The sequence below is a fragment of the Prionailurus bengalensis genome, chromosome E2 (assembly GCF_016509475.1).
Source record: "Prionailurus bengalensis isolate Pbe53 chromosome E2, Fcat_Pben_1.1_paternal_pri, whole genome shotgun sequence".
Taxonomy (NCBI): domain Eukaryota; kingdom Metazoa; phylum Chordata; class Mammalia; order Carnivora; family Felidae; genus Prionailurus; species Prionailurus bengalensis.
The window spans coordinates 10257590-10273236 of record NC_057352.1 but is presented as its reverse complement, the minus strand read 5'-3'; the positions used below and the strand labels follow the sequence as shown (position 1 = coordinate 10273236).

At 59.7% G+C, this 15647-nt stretch overlaps 1 protein-coding gene across 3 annotated transcripts in view; it reads left to right on the top strand.

Moving 5' to 3' along the window:
* Positions 1–15647, top strand: part of DHX34 (DExH-box helicase 34) — a 37841-nt gene that overhangs the window by 3811 nt on the left and 18383 nt on the right. For all 3 annotated transcript variants that reach the window (XM_043598560.1, XM_043598559.1, XM_043598561.1), the window contains exons 2-12: positions 412–1340; positions 2595–2906; positions 4346–4600; positions 5675–5777; positions 6991–7208; positions 9180–9354; positions 11050–11243; positions 11918–12019; positions 12891–13115; positions 13330–13503; positions 13876–13993. In XM_043598560.1, coding sequence (XP_043454495.1) covers positions 639–1340; positions 2595–2906; positions 4346–4600; positions 5675–5777; positions 6991–7208; positions 9180–9354; positions 11050–11243; positions 11918–12019; positions 12891–13115; positions 13330–13503; positions 13876–13993 — 2578 coding nt within the window. In that variant the 5' untranslated portion in view covers positions 412–638. The remainder of the gene's footprint in view (positions 1–411; positions 1341–2594; positions 2907–4345; positions 4601–5674; positions 5778–6990; positions 7209–9179; positions 9355–11049; positions 11244–11917; positions 12020–12890; positions 13116–13329; positions 13504–13875; positions 13994–15647) is intronic.

Here is a 15647-nt window from a genome sequence, read left to right as displayed (position 1 = left end):
CCCTCTTTTTCTTCCCCTCCCCCCTTAGGCTCACACTCTCTCCTTCTCGCCCCCACAAAATAAATATTAAGAAGAGAAGTCTTGTCATACTGTTTCCGTTAAACCCCAGCTTTCTTGTGTTACTGCCTCTCGTGACGGTCCCATGGCCTACAGTCCTTCAGATTTCAGGTCAGATGTCTCTGGGGACCCTTCCCGACTCCCAGGCATGGTCAGGCAGCTCCTTTGGGCTCCCACAGCCCTGTCACTGGATTGTCTGGTGAAATGTCTGTCATATGTGACCATGACCACATGTGAGGGCTCAGGGTGACCTTACTCCTTACCATCCATCCTCCTCATCCCGTGCTTACAAAACCGCAGCCTTTCAGGAATTGCTTCGAAAGACAAATGAGTGTCTTCTGTTCTCTCCTCCAGGTGCACAGGGCCTGGAAGACCCAGGATGGACTTGTGTCTGTCGCACAGATCGCCGCAGGAGTCGTGAGGTGCCCTGTGTGTCACCAGTTTGACCCGGGGCCCATTGCCTGTCATCATCCTGTGCCACAGTGAGGAGCAAAATTGGCTTTTTGAAGAGTAGGTGGTTCCTCCTCGCGGGCACTGGGCTCTCACTGCAGCTTTGAGACCGCGTCGTGACTGCCCACCACATGCCTCCTCCCAGAACGAAGGAGGGCGGGGATGACCGAGGCCGACACTGGGATCCCAGTGAGGAGGACGCCCCTGAGAAATGGGACTGGAATTGTCCGGAGACCCGTCGCCTCTTTGAGGACGCCTTTTTCCGTGATGAGGATTATATACCCCAGGGTTCTGAGGAGCGCAAGAAGTTCTGGACCTTCTTTGAACGCTTACAGAGATTCCAGAACCTCAAGAGCACCAGGAAGGGGGACAAAGACCCTGGGTGTCCCAAGCACAGCATCCCGGCGCTGGCCGACCTGCCTCGCGCTTACGACCCCCGTTACCGCATCAACCTCTCGGTCCGGGGCCCCGATGCCCGGGGCTCTCGGGGGCTGGACAGACAGCCCCCGGAGAGGGTGTCCGAGTTCCGCCGAGCCCTTCTGCACTACCTGGACTTTGGCCAGAAGCAGGCGTTTGGACGACTGGCCAGACTGCAGAGGGAACGGGCGGCCCTCCCCATCGCCCAGTACGGGACCCGCATCCTGCAGACACTGAAGGAACACCAGGTGGTGGTGGTGGCGGGTGACACGGGCTGTGGCAAGTCCACCCAGGTGCCCCAGTACCTGCTGGCCGCCGGCTTCAGTCACGTGGCATGCACCCAGCCCCGGCGTATCGCCTGCATCTCCCTGGCCAAGCGCGTCAGCTTTGAGAGCCTCAGTCAGTATGGCTCACGGGTGAGTGGGACTTAAGCAGCTCTCCGGCCTTTCCAGTGTGACCCCGAAGCGCAGGGTGTTGCCCTTAGGGCAGTAGCGATAAAAGTTCCCAGAGCACTTAGCAATGATACCCTCTGACTTAGCGGTGATTCTTCTAGAAATTGATCTTCTAGAAATTGATTCTTGTAGAAATTGATTAGCACAGAGCCTAATGTGGGGTTTGAACCCATAGGCTGCAAGATCACGACCTGATCCGAAACCAAATCAAATGCTCAACTGACTGAGCTACCTAGGCGTCTCTGTCATTTTTATTTTTATTTTTTAAGTAGGCCCCACACACCCAGCCTGGGGCTTGAACTCACAGCCCCAAGATCAAGAGTCACATTCTCTATCAACTGAGCCAGCCAGGCACCCCTGTCCTTTTCTTTTTGCGGTTGGCACTCTTTGGGTTCTATTTCAGGAATGTTACTACTTTAAGGCCAGAAAGACATCCTATATTTTTACTTAAAGATGTTTACATTTAAAACCGTAACTTATCAGAAATTGACTGTGTGTGTGTATGCGCACACATGTGCAGGTGTGTGATGTGAGGTAGGGGTTAAGATCATTTCCTCTTACGGGGCCCCTGGGTGACTCAGTGGTTAAGTGTCCGACTTTGGCTCAGGTCATGATCTATCTCACGGTTCGTAGGTTCGAGCCCGGAGTCGGGCTCGTTGCTGGCAGCTCTGAGCCTGGAGCCCATTTTTGATTCTGTGTCTCCCCCCCCCCCCGCCCCTCCCCTGCTCGCACTGTCTCTCAAAAAAAATAAAATATTAACACACACACATACACACAAAGGTCATTTCCCCTCAGTACCGCTTTTAAACTGTGTTTTGCCCTGGATGCGTGACCTCAGTTTCCCCATCGGTGAGGCGAGAAGAGTGGGTCTTGCTGCTTGTGGTGGCTGTGTGAAACACGTCCGGCGTTTCAAGTAGTTCCGGGCAGAGTGAGGACTCCTTGAAAGGTGAACTGTCACCATTACAGTCGACCAGTTAGTTGCGCGCCCGGCCGTGTGCCAAATATGTGCACAGCACATACTGTTCTCGCAGCATCTTGGGGACAAAATGTCTCTGAGGGACGGAACTGCGCTCTCAAGGCCGGTGGCGCTAAGTGGCAGAGGTGGGATCCAAACCCCAGCGTGTGGGGCTCCAGGGTCGGATCGGGGGTGGGTGTGAGCCGGCGAGGGGCTGGTCCCCAGGTCTGGGCTCCTCTCCTGATCACCGCTCCCGCCCCCAGGTCGGCTACCAGATCCGCTTTGAGAGCACACGGACGGCAGCCACCAAGATCGTGTTCCTGACGGTGGGGCTGCTCCTGAGGCAGATCCAGCGGGAGCCCCGCCTGCCCCAGTACCAGGTCCTGATCGTGGACGAAGTCCACGAACGCCACCTGCACAACGACTTCCTGCTGGGCGTTCTCCGGCGCCTGCTGCCCGAGCGGCCTGACCTCAAGGTCATCCTCATGTCGGCCACCATCAACATCTCGCTCTTCTCCAGCTACTTCGGCGGGGCCCCCGTGGTGCAGGTGCCCGGGAGGCTGTTCCCCATCACGGTCAGTGCTGCCCCCACACCCCCCGGGCCTCCCACCTGGTCTCTGGCCAAGCCGGACACGTCCCTTCTCCCCTGGCCTGCGCAGACTCCCATCTCTCAGATAAGGACGGTCTTGCTCGCCCTCTCTCCCTTAAAGCTCCTATTTTCTGAGCGCTTCCAATGTGCCGTGTAGGTGCTCAGGGCTTTGCTGCAGGAGACCCGGAAGTGTAAAGATCAGTGTTCGTTCCTCTCCTGTGACAGTCCTGCTGGTCCAGGCCGGCGGGCAGCTCTGTTCCATGCGGTCGTGCGGGGACCCGGGCTCCTCTCTCCTCCTGCCCTGCCATCTCACGGCCGGATTTTCTCCATCTCCCAGCAGCAACTTCCGCCCTGAACTTTGACCCCTTGGCTCGGCCTTTTGGCTGGGGCTCGCGGGCAGGGCTCGTCGGCAGTCATAGGGAAGATGGTCACAGCTGACGTGGGTTGAGTGTGGGTCGTCCCCACGGCCCCAGGGGCCCCTAACCACAGCCCCGGGAGTCCTGCGCCAGGGGCTTCTGCCCGTGAGGGTAGAACCGAGGCTCAGAGACGGGGAGCGTGCTCACAGACGCAGACAGCCTCTGTTAGCTCTTCCAGATCCCTTTTCCCTTCCCGCCTTTCTGTCTTGCCCAGAAGGGGACCCGTGTGGGTGGCACTCACGGAACGCCTCCCTTCTGGCATCCGGCTCTCCGTCGGCCCTTCAAGATGGTCTGCACCCGCTGTCTGTTTTGTGCTTTGGTAGTCACTCCTTCCTCTTGCACCGTTGGCCAAGAATTAGCGAGAGCTCTAGAGTTCTTAGCACAAGGACACGGTGGTTTCGGGTTCTAAATGCCCATCTGTCTGTCTTCCCAGCAGCCATAAAAATAGAGCGAGGATGCTTTCCAGGAAGTGATTTTTCTAGTTTTTTTAAATTTTTTAGTGTTTATTTTTTGAGAGAGAGAGAGAGCACAAGGGGGAGGGGGCAGAGAGAGGGAGACGCACAGAATCGGAAGCAGGCTCCAGGCTCTGAGCTGTCAGCACAGAGCCCAACCCGGGGCTCGAACCCGCAGACCATGAGATCATGACCTGAGCTGAAGTTGGACGCTTCACCGACTGAGCCACCCAGGCGCCCCCATCTAGGGTTTTGATCCTGGCTCCACCCTTTGAAATTCTGATGCTGTTGAAGTTGCTCTCCAGACACAGTACATACACACACCATGCGTAAAGCTCAGTTGATTTTCCCAAATCAGGTAACGTGGATGTCATGACCAGCACCCGGAAGCTTTCCGGTTACCTTGCTACTTCGTCCTTTTATGGCATCCTCAAACTGACCCGTTTGGGGGTGCGGCCTGCCCCCTGACCGATCCACGCCTTCCCCGGAGGCCCACGGTCGTCCCTTGCTGTGCGGGTGACCGGGTGCCCCCCTGCCCCGGGGCCGTCTCCCTGCAGGTCGTGTACCAGCCACAGGAGGCCGAGCCGCCGGCGTCCAAGTCGGAGAAGCTGGACCCTCGGCCTTTCCTGAGGGTGCTGGAGGCCATCGACAATAAGTACCCGCCGGAGGAGCGGGGCGACCTCCTGGTCTTCCTGAGCGGCATGGCGGAGATCAGCGCGGTGCTCGAGGCGGCCCAGGCCTATGCCAGCCGCACCCAGCGCTGGGTGGTTCTGCCGCTGCACAGCGCCCTCTCCGTGGCCGACCAGGACAAGGTACCCCGTGTGGCCGGCCGGGTGGGGTCTGACTCTGGAGGGGGCGGGGGAGGAGGAGGGTGTCGGGGATGTGATTCCACCATTGCAGGGCTGCGGGCCGCAGAGGGCACTGCTCGCGTCTTTCGTGGGGGCGGGCGGGGAGTGTGTGCCAGGGTGAGCTTCCGCGGGAGGCACCGGAGCTGAGCTTTGGAAGACCGGGAGGATTTGGGGTAGAAGAGGGAGGAAGACAGTCTGGGGCGGGGGCGGGGGTGGACCAGGGCGTAGAGTTTCATCTCTGGCACAGACACTCAGTTCCACCACTAGAGAAGGAAAGCAGCCGTAGACTGCAGGCGAGGCTGTGCTGTGTTAACACTTGACTTACAAAAACAGGCAGGAGGCTGGATCTGGCCCCCAGGCCTACCTAGTTGCTGACCTCTCTTGACTACTGTGCTTGACTGTCCCTTGGGCCCAAGAGAAGGGCTTGTGCAAAGGGCCTGTGGTGGGTGAGAGAAAGGCAGGGCTGCTGCGAGACCACCTGCAGGGTGGCGGGGGTCCAGGCTGTGATGGGGAAGGCAGGCTGGTTGGGACTGAGATGCGGGCAGGCCTAGACCCCAGGGCCCGGAAGACCCAGCGTGGTGCCTGGGCTTTGCCCTGAGTGCACCCGGGAGCCATGGGAGGGTTCTGAGCAAGGTGGGGAGCAACGCCAGTTTGCTTTAGCAGATCTGTCTGCTCTATATGATCAGAGACCGGGGAGGAGGCCAGAGCAGGACCTGGGTGGGAAAGAAGGGCCTGGGCCAGGGCAGTGCTGCGGGTTTGGGGAGAGGGGATTGGATTTCAGAAATGTTGGCGATGTGCAGGTGTGGCTGGAGGGGGGATAGGAGAAGGGGAGCCAGGACAGCCTCGGTTTCTGACCCACGTGGGCGGTGGGGACTCGGGGAGGAGGGAGGCCTTCCCTGCTCCCGAGGCTACGTTAGATGTTGTAGGTGGGTGTGAAGTGCCCGTGGGCCCAACCAGGAGGTGTCAAGAGGCCCCTGGACACACGGGTCAGGAAGGGCTGAGCTGGTCTGGGATGTCACCTCCTCGCCTTTCCCGCAGGTGTTCGATGTGGCCCCCCCTGGGGTTCGGAAATGCATCCTCTCCACCAACATCGCTGAGACCTCAGTCACCATTGATGGGATCCGCTTCGTAGTAGATTCTGGTAAGGGCTGCTCCCTGCCACCGTCCCTGGGGCCTAGAGAGAAGTGTGGGGTTTGGAGACGTGCAAAGGTGGTGAGGGACCTCCAGACCAAAGCAGGGAGTGGGCTGTGGGGCAGTGGTAACATCGTAATCTTCTCAGACGTTCCAAACTTGTCCCTGCCTCGGGGCCTTTGCACTTACTGTCGTCTCTGCCGAGAGCCATCTTTCTCCACATATCTGCAAGGCTCACTTCCTCCTCATTGCAGGGCCTGCGTGAATGTCTCCCCATCAGAGAGGCGCACCTTGTCCACTTCTGTGATCTCCCTTTCCTCCTGCCGCTGTTGCTTCCCCTGCAAGGCCTTGATTTTCTTCAGAGTACGGGCATTATATTTTATGCCTGTTGATCTATTTATTTTCTGTCTTCCCAACTGGACTGTTCTCCGGGAAGTCAGAGTAGCATAGCAGTGAGGAGACACTGAAGCCAGCCTGGCTGTGTGACCAAGGTCGTGTCACTGACACTAAGTTAGTCAGTTTGCTTGTTTGTAAAATATGCAATAATAGCAGAGCCTCCTTTGGGTTGTAAGGATTAGAATTTAAACATTTAAAAACATTTTTCAACGTTTATTTATTCTTGAGAAAGACTGCTCGAGTGCGAGCAGGGGAGGGGCAGAGAGAGAGAGAGGGAGAGAGAATCCCAAGCAGGCTCTCTGCCGTCAGCACAGAGCCCAGCGCTGGGCTTGAACCCACGAACCGTGAGATCATGACCTGAGCCGAAATCAAGAGTCGGACGCTCAACTGGCTGAGCCACCCGGGCACCCCTAAAAACGTTGTTCGCTAAACATTGACATGCCGTTGCTTTTAAGGTGCGTCCCACTTTCAGAGACAGAGAAAGTGGGAAAAGTCAGTCTTCGAATTGATGAACTGTGTCTTGTTCGGCCCCGTGAGCCCAGGGACTTTGTTCACAGCTGCGCCCAGTACAGTGCCCGGCTCGTAGCAGGAGCTTAATACTAACGGTTGGATGGCCGGGCTCCCGAGCACACAGAGGCTGAGAAAGTAAGAGATGTGTGAATGAGGACATGAAAGAATAGATCAACAACACGTCAGGGTCAAGGCCAGAATGAGCTCCTGGTTGGCGTTAATGGAATAAAGGAGGAAGCCGGGGTGTCCGGGAGTGAGCGGCGAGGCGGCGGGCCCGCGTGGCCGCTGCCCACGGTGTCCCGTCTGTCCCCGCCCAGGGAAGGTGAAGGAGATGGGCTATGACCCACAGGCCAAGTTGCAGCGGCTGCAGGAATTCTGGATCAGCCAGGCCAGTGCCGAGCAGCGGAAGGGCCGGGCGGGCCGCACGGGCCCCGGCGTCTGCTTCCGCCTCTACGCTGAATCGGACTACGATGCCTTCGCCCCCTACCCCGTCCCGGAGATTCGGAGGGTGGCCCTTGATGCGCTGGTGCTGCAGGTGAGGCGTGGTGCCGGGAGGAGCCCGGGAGGACCTGGCACGGGACCAGTCCCAGGGTTTCAGGGCCAGGAAGGGCAGAGCAGGGCAGGGCCGGCCCGGCCGGGCCACGGAGGGAAGCTCATCCTTCCCAAGTGTCAGATCCCATGTCGGGGGGACGGTTGTTCCCCAGATCCACAGGCTCGTGGGAGAGACCTCGTGACTCCATCAGAATGCTTTCAGCTGTAACAGAAAACCCATCAAGAGGTGGCTTTTAAAACTGGGGTTTCTCCGCATATTTTGTCCAGACTCTTACCTCATCAGTTAGCTTTGACTGGATTAGGCCACTGGGCCCAACAGGCCCACTCACGTAGCGGCCAGTGCCGCAGAGCCGGCGAGGGAGCGCGGGAGGGTTTGAGGGCCAGGTCCCTCCACCCGCCTTGCCCTGGTTAGCGCTCTGTCCTGTGGCTACACCTCCCCCCAGCGGAGCCTGGCCAGTGTGGGTTCTGTGGTCTGGCAGAAGAGGAAAAACGGAGTGAGCTGGGGAGGGCGGATGGCTTCCCCAGCAGGCCCCCGGGGCGGGAGTGGCCAGTGGCACAGACCAGCCCCTCTTCCTATGCATAATGCACTCTGATAGTCTCTTGTTGATTTCATTTTTTAAATTTTATCATTTATTTTTGAGAAAGACAGAGAGGGTGTGAGCAGGGGAGGGGCAGAGAGAGAGAGGGAGAATCTCAAACAGGATCCACACTGTCAACACAGAGCCCGACGCGGGGCTCAAACCCATGGAACTGTGAGACCGTGACCTGAGCCGAAGTCGGAAGCTTAACCAACTGAGCCACCTAAGCACACTGTGGGTCTCATTTAAACAAAAGAAGAAAAAAAATTTTTTTTAACATTTATTCATTTTTGAGAGGGAGAGAGACAGGGCACGAGCAGGGGAGGGGCCAAGAGAGAGGGAGACACAGAATCCGAAGCAGGTTCCAAGCTCCGAGCTGTCAGCACAGAGCCCGACGTGGGGCTCGAACCCACGAGCCGTGAGATCATGACCTGAGCTGAAGTCAGACACTTAGCCGGCTGAGCCCCCCAGGCACCCCTGATTTAGGGGACTTTTAAATGAGCATTGGGTGTTCTCCCAGGCAGGATCAAGGTTTCAAGAGCACGGAGGGAGGGAGGCCGGCTGGTTGCCGGGTGGGTGGCCCAAGCTTGTGCCTCCCCCTGGAAGAGGCCTAGGAGAGTAGGTCACCTCTCGGCGAGTCTGGCCGAGCCCCCGGGCCCTCTGAGCTTTCCCCGTGCTCTCTCGCGGCCACGTGAGCCCCCCACGCCAGCCTTTCCTTCATCTGCTCCAGGGAGTAGCTGATTGTTTACACCTTGCCAGACCCGGCGACGGGTGGGTGTTGTGCTTCAGTCTCTGGGCCACTGAATTAATCAGGGTTCTTTGGTCCAAAGTGAGAGAAACCCAGCTCAAACTACCAGAAGCAGGAAAGGGGATTTCACGAGGTGGTGTGTCCATCGTGGGGCGTGGTCTGGCTGAGGAACGATTAAGGACTCCTCTACCCGCTGTCTCGGGCTCGTCTCCAGGGAAAAATGGTCCAGCAGCTCTGGGCTTCCACACCGACCCCTCACAACCAGAGAGGATGCCCCGACTTCTGTCTCCCAGCGTCGGATGGCAGAATCCCAGGGAGGATCCTGATAGGGCCTGCTCAGATCACGTCCTCCTTCCTTCTCCGGTTGCCACGTCGAGGGGCTGAGAAACCAAGAGGGGCCTAGCTTAGGTCATGTGGCTTGCTCCGTGGCCGGGGTCTGGGAGAAGAGGTGCTGGGTAGACAGACAGACAGACAGACAGACAGTGGTCCTTCTCCCCTGCTTCTGTGTGATGGGCCTTGACATTAGGAGTTTTAAGGTATTAGGAGCTTGTGATCCGTGAGCCCCCTGCCGGTGCTCCATAGCGGCTCCCGAGTTCCCCATTCCTGGGGGACTGGATTGTCATTCCAGATGAAAAGCATGTGCGTGGGGGACCCGCGAACCTTCCCCTTCATCGAGCCTCCGCCACCAGCCAGCCTGGAAACGGCCATCCTCTACCTCCGGGACCAGGGGGCCCTGGACAGCTCAGAGGCCCTCACCCCTATCGGCTCTCTGCTGGCCCAGCTTCCGGTGGACGTGGTGATCGGTGAGGACTTCCTTTAGGGGTGATCGCACGGGGCCCCGGGAGTGGCTGCGGGGACCATTCACTCTCTGGGTGACTCATGGGCAAATCCGTTCTCTCACTGGGCCCCGTCCATTCATTCACGAGTCTCCCTGCCGGGGACCGTTCTGGGCGCTGCGGGTACAGCAGTCAACAGAGAGGCACCTCTCCTCCGCACAGCCTGTCCCCAGCTCCACCCTGGCGCCACCCCCCCCCCCCTTGGTGTCGTAAGGATGTCAAAACCTTCTGCCTCTTCTTGCTCATTCCTGAGTCATCCCTGCCCTTTCTGAGAAGCTCGCTGACCGAGGTGCGTTCTGGTCTGATTCTCCTGACTCGAGACTTTCTAGATGGTCCGTGTGGCCCACAGAATATTCCCAGCTGAGCACGACTGTTTGTGGCACCATTTCCAGGCCCGATGCCCGACAGAACTCTCTGCCTGTGTCAATGTCGTTAAAATCCCCACCAGTACCACACCCTGGAGCCGTGGTGGCGATGGCAGGCTGCGTGCCGCCGACCCCGAGGACCCCTTGTGGTTGGGAAGGTGGTTCTTTTTATTTGTTGTAGAAGGAGACGGGGCGAGAGCAGGGAGAATCGGATCTGAGAAGAAAAAGCACATTCCGTGAGCATTGGCTGTATGTCAGTGAAAGGCTTTACGGGCCTGCTGTCATTTCATGCTCACCTGGTGAGGGGAGGGCCTCCGGTCACCCCCTCTGTACAGAGGAGGAAGTTGACGCTTGGCCAGGGACAGAGACAGACGCTCCGGGGCCCGGAACAGGCAAACGATAGAGCCTGGATTTGATCACTCGCTCACCCAGGGCCACGCAGTTGGCAGAGCTGGGAGGCGCTCCCCAGCCAAGCTGACACGGTCGGTCCCCAAGCCCTGTGGGGCAGGAGGCGCCGATGACCCGGTGCTGGGCGGTCCCGGCCCCGCCGGCTCAGTCACCGTCGTCACTCTGTGCCGGTCGGAGCTCCGCGTGTTTCACAGGAGAAGCACAGTACATCCTCCCAGCAGGCAGGTGGGCTAGGCCCATTTCCCAGACAGGGAAACGGAGGCACAGAGAAGTAGAGGGACTCATCTGAGGGACAGAGCTACAGGGTTCTGGGACAGCCTCGTCCTATTGCCCAACTTCAGTTTACGAGGCTAGACGTACAACAGGAACTTTCCAGAAAGGCAGCCAAGGAGAATGGTGAGGATGAGTCAGACGCATGATACGCAGGCCGCTGACTGTGGGGCCAGACCGGGGAAGGGCTCGGTTCCTGCTGAGGAGCACTGGCCGATAGGAATGGCTTTTCACCTCGTTGGAGTCACGTTCTAGAGAGAGGAGAGGGATACCGTGGCGGGGCACGGGGAGTGCCGGGAAGGGAAATAAAGCCAGGAAGGGGGGTGGGGAGTCCGTTGTAGGGAGGAGAGCCGGGCAGGCGGCGGCACTAACAGCAGCCACCCCTTCGTGCCCGCCTCGTGCCCCAGGAGGCGGGAATTGTGGTTACCTCCAACCTACAGATGGGGAAACTGAGGCCTTGCCCAAGCTCATGTGACCGTGGAGTGCAGCGTGTGGGCTTGATTCTGTCTGGCTCCCAAGGCCCTTTGTGGGCAAGGTGGAGGGAAGCTGGGGCAGGGTGTCCCGGGGCCCAGGAGGCTCAGCTCAGGGTCCCTCCCACTTCCCACCCCCGGCCCCCCAGGGAAGATGTTGATCCTTGGTTCCATGTTCCACCTGGCGGAGCCCGTGCTCACCATCGCGGCTGCCCTCAGTGTCCAGTCGCCCTTTACCCGCAGCGCCCAGAGCAACCCCGAGGGTGCGGCCGCGCGGAGGCCCCTGGACAGTGACCACGGTGACCCCTTCACGCTCTTCAATGTCTTCAACACCTGGGTGCAGGTGAGGCCGGGGGTGGGGTCACCCCTGTCTGTGTCATTCTGCACGGAGTCGGGGGAGGCCCTCCACGCCAGGGAGGGCCACGGAGCCCTCTGCAGACTGGACGGGCCCCCGTGTCCACCATTCATTCCCGTGGGTGTGGGGCCCAGCCTTGAGGGGAGGCTGGGGTTTCTAAAACACTGAACAGACCCACTGCTGACTGGAGAAAGTCCACACCCTTGGGTGGCACCTGTATATCCAGCACGTGCTCCCCGAGCCCCTGTTCTGGGCCTGGCCCTGTGCTGGGCAGTGCTGGGGACCCAGCGGTGGCTAAAACCGCCTGGCCCTGCTCTCCTGGGTCTCACAGGTCAGCGCAGGGAGGCAGACCTGGCCCCAGACAGTGACCACTCAGAATGGGCCGTGATGGGGAGTCCAAAGGGCCAAGAGAACCCAGAGGGGATGTCTGACCCAGTGTGGTCTGGGAGGGCTTCCTGTAGGAGGGGGCAGGGGGGGCTGAGAGTGGAAGAAGGAGGAGAGCAGGTGTCCTTGAGGGAGGCCTGACAGATCTCCGCCTGCCTCATACTCTCCCAGGGGGCTGGTGTCTGGGCCCGTGCTGGGGGCGTCTGGGCGGTGGGTCAGCCCCTGCACCCTCCCCCAGCTGGATAGGCCCGGACGCCCTGGTTTCTGATCTGCACCAGGTGAAATCCGAACGGAGCAGGAGCTCACGCAAGTGGTGCCGCCACCGGTGCATAGAGGAGCATCGGCTGTACGAGATGGCCAACGTACGGCGCCAGTTCAAGGTGAGGCTCAGGACCAGGGGAGGGTTGGGTGGGGGCCAGCAACAAACCTGGCGGGGCCGGGGGAAGGGTGCAGAGTGAGCGCGTGTGAGCATGCTCCGCGGCACAGCCTCTCTTCTCTGACGGAGCGGAGTCCCGCCCTGCACCCCACCCCCACCTCCTCCGCCATCACTCAGATGTGGGGTGGCCTGGGCGGGTCTAAGGGGTAGAAATCCAGGAGGGCTTCCTGGAGGAGTGGCCAGGGTCGGCGGTCACATGCTCCCTCCTCGTGAGGAACTTGGCCATCTAGAGTGGGGGGTGGGGGCCCAGCTGGCCACGCAGGCTGAGCTCTGGGAGGCCGCGTGGGGGGATGGGCAGGGCACCAGCTCCGGCGTGGACGTCCCGGCGGCAGATCCCAGTGCCACGCGGCTCAGGGCCTCCGCTGTCATGATGAAAGGGGGACAATGACAGCTGTCCTGTGAGGATTAAGTGGGTTAAGACACGTAGAGCGTTTAGAACAGGGCCTGGCGCACAGGTGCCACGTGAGCCTTTGCCACGTTTACTCCGTGGTCCCGCGGCCTGCCCTGCCTGTGTCGCGACTGTTCCATGGGCACCTCGCCGTGCCTTTCGGTGGGCGTGCAGGTGCCGCGGGGGAAGGTCAAGTAAGACTCGCCGGCGTGACGTGCTCCTTGCGGTTGAGCTTGGGCACGTCGAGGCCCGGAGAGAGTAGCAGAGGGCAGGGGTCCTCGTCTGTCTCTGTCACACGTGCACACGACGTCCGCGTCCTCCGAAACAGAGGGGCCGGCGAGTGGCGGGCCCCAGGCCGGAACCCGCGTCTGGGTTCAGCGCCCACCGGCCCGCCCCGCGTCGCTCACCCGGGCCCCGCTGCCGCCAGGAGCTGCTGGAGGACCACGGGCTGCTGGCCAGGGCCCGGGCCCCGAAGCCGGGGGACAGCTACAGCCGGCTGCGGCAGCGCCGGGAGCGCCGGGCACTGTACCAGCTGAAGCGCCGGCACGAGGAGGGCGGGGGACACAGGCGCAAGGTGCTGCGGCTGCAGGAGGACCCGGGCGGCTGCTCCAGCGAAGAGGACCCGGGGGCCGGCGACAGCGTGGACATCCAGGTGGGCGCCGGGGGCCTGTTCTGGAGCCTGGGGCGGCAGGCAGGGCGGACTCCAGCAGAGGGGGGCCCTGCCCTCCCCTCCGGAGCCAGGGTCTCGCGGACGGGAGCGGGCCACCGCCACCCGCGGGACCCTCGGGTCCACGTAGCCTTGTACGAGCCGCGTGGGTATCGGGATGGGGCCCCCAGGAACCCGCCTTCCCCCGTGTTCCCGCCAGGATGTGAAGTTTAAGCTGCGGCACAGCCTGGATCAGCTGCAGGCGGCCACCACCTCGGCCCAGGACCTGACGCGGGACCAGGTGGCCCTGCTCAAGCTGGTGCTGGGCCGGGGCCTCTACCCCCAGCTTGCAGTCCCGGACCCGTTCAACAGCAGCCGCAAGGACTCGGACCAGGTGGGCCTCCACTTGCTCGCCGGCCCCACGTGGGTTTTGTCATTCAGCAGGCCCTCCCTGCCCCGCTCCGTGCCGGGGACTCAGAGATACGGAAACAGTCCTGGCCCTGCCCTCGCGGCCTCCAGGCCAGCGTGTGGGGGCAGATCTGTGCCTGGACGCGTGACCCAGGGTGCTTGCGGTCGGGATCGGGGGACATGGGGGGGTATCTGGCCAGCCTGGGCTGCAGTCAGGGAAAGCTTCCTGGAGGAGGGGACTTCGAGGGGAGACACGGATGGGGGAATCTGGTAAAGAGCTGGAGGGAGAAGGGTTCTGGGCGGTGGAGAGTAGGTCCGAGGGCCTCTGTCACCTGGCGTCTGCCTTTGGCCCCTCCAGATTTTCCACACCCAGTCCAAGCAGGGCACCGTGCCGCACCCCACTTCCGTCTTTGCCAGCAGCCCGGAGGTTCTGCACACGCAGGAGCAAGAGGCCGGGGGCGGTGAAGGGAGCCGAGGTACCGTGAGTCTGGGTGGTGAGGGGGAAACCCTTTGGGATGTGAGGAGCGGAGACAGTGACGTCAGGATGCCCTTCACTATCTGGGGTTACCCCCTTTCTCCCCCGACATTCTGCCTTCGCTGGGGCTGTTGTCACAGGACCTGCAGGCATGGAGGTCCCAAGAGCCAGACCTCGCTGGGTGACCTCGGCCAGTCCGCTGCCACCCTGAGCCCCGCCCTCCCCACGGAGGGGTGGGGTGGGGAGGGGGTGACCGATGGGGGTCTGAGGCCACTCCCCAGGCCAGAGCTTTTAGTGAGTAGGCGGCACCTGTCCTCTGAGCTCTGTGTTCTCCCGGCTCAGTCCTGCCCAGGGGTTTCCCTCAGGCCCTGTGGGCACAGGGACAGCATTCTGGCATTCAGCCCCAGGAGCCGCCTCAGCGAGGCTTCAGCCAGGCCGGGCGGGGACCCTCCAGAACGTTCAGTGTGGAACGTGTGCTCTCCCGATGGCCGTGGTATAGCCGCGCGCTCTGTGTGAACTCTGGGGCACAACCCATCTCTCTCCTTGTCTGTGAAGAAAGTACCATACGGTATCACAACATGCTAACCTGGAAAGGTCAGGGTTAGAACGGGACGCATCTAAGGTAGAATTTGCAACTTGTCTCTTAAGCCTTTAACTGCTTGTAAATCCCTGGTCCCTTAACCCTCTTCCTGCTCCATTGTTGTTCTCCTTTGATTTTTAATTTTGAAAATCCAGATGTCACACAGGTAGAATAGGACGAGCCCTCAGTACCTTCATCCAGCCTCTGTAGCCGCCGTCTGGCCACCTGTGTCTACATCACCTCGCTTTTTTCTTTTCTTTTTAAAAAATTTTTAAAAATGTTTATTTATTTTTGAGACAGAGAGAGACAGAGCCTGAGCAGGGGAGGGGCAGAGAGAGAGGGAGACACAGAATCTGAAACAGGCTCCAGGCTCTGAGCTGTCAGCGCAGAGCCCGATGCGGGGCTCGAACCCACGGACCGTGAGATCAGGACCTGAGCTGAAGTCGGACATTTAACCGACTGAGCCACCCAGGTGCCCCTCACTTTTTTCTTTTTGCTGGAGCATTGTACAGCAAATCCCAGACATCATATCATTTAGAAATGATTAAAATAATGACTGATTTTTTTGCAGTATTACGATGCCACTGTCACTCCTAATGAAATTAACGGTATTTCTTTAAAAAACAAAAACAAAAAAACCCTAGTATTTCTTAACATCGAATAACGCATAGTGAAAGTCGTATTCATTATGACAAAGTGTTTGCCAATAAGTCACAGACACTTTATACACATGAGCATATATATTTTTTTTTTTAATTTTTTTTTTTTTTTTCAACATTTATTTTTGGGACAGAGAGAAACTGAGCATGAACGGGGGAGGGGCAGAGAGAGAGGGAGACACAGAATCGGAAACAGGCTCCAGGCTCCGAGCCATCAGCCCAGAGCCTGACGCGGGGCTCGAACTCACGGACCGCGAGATCGTGACCTGGCTGAAGTCGGATGCTTAACCGACTGCGCCACCCAGGCGCCCCGAGCATATATATTTTTTAAAGAGTTTATTTTTGGGTCTCCTGGGTGGCTCAGTCAGTTAAGCGTCCAACCCTTGGTTTTGGCTCAGGTCATGAGCTCACGGTTC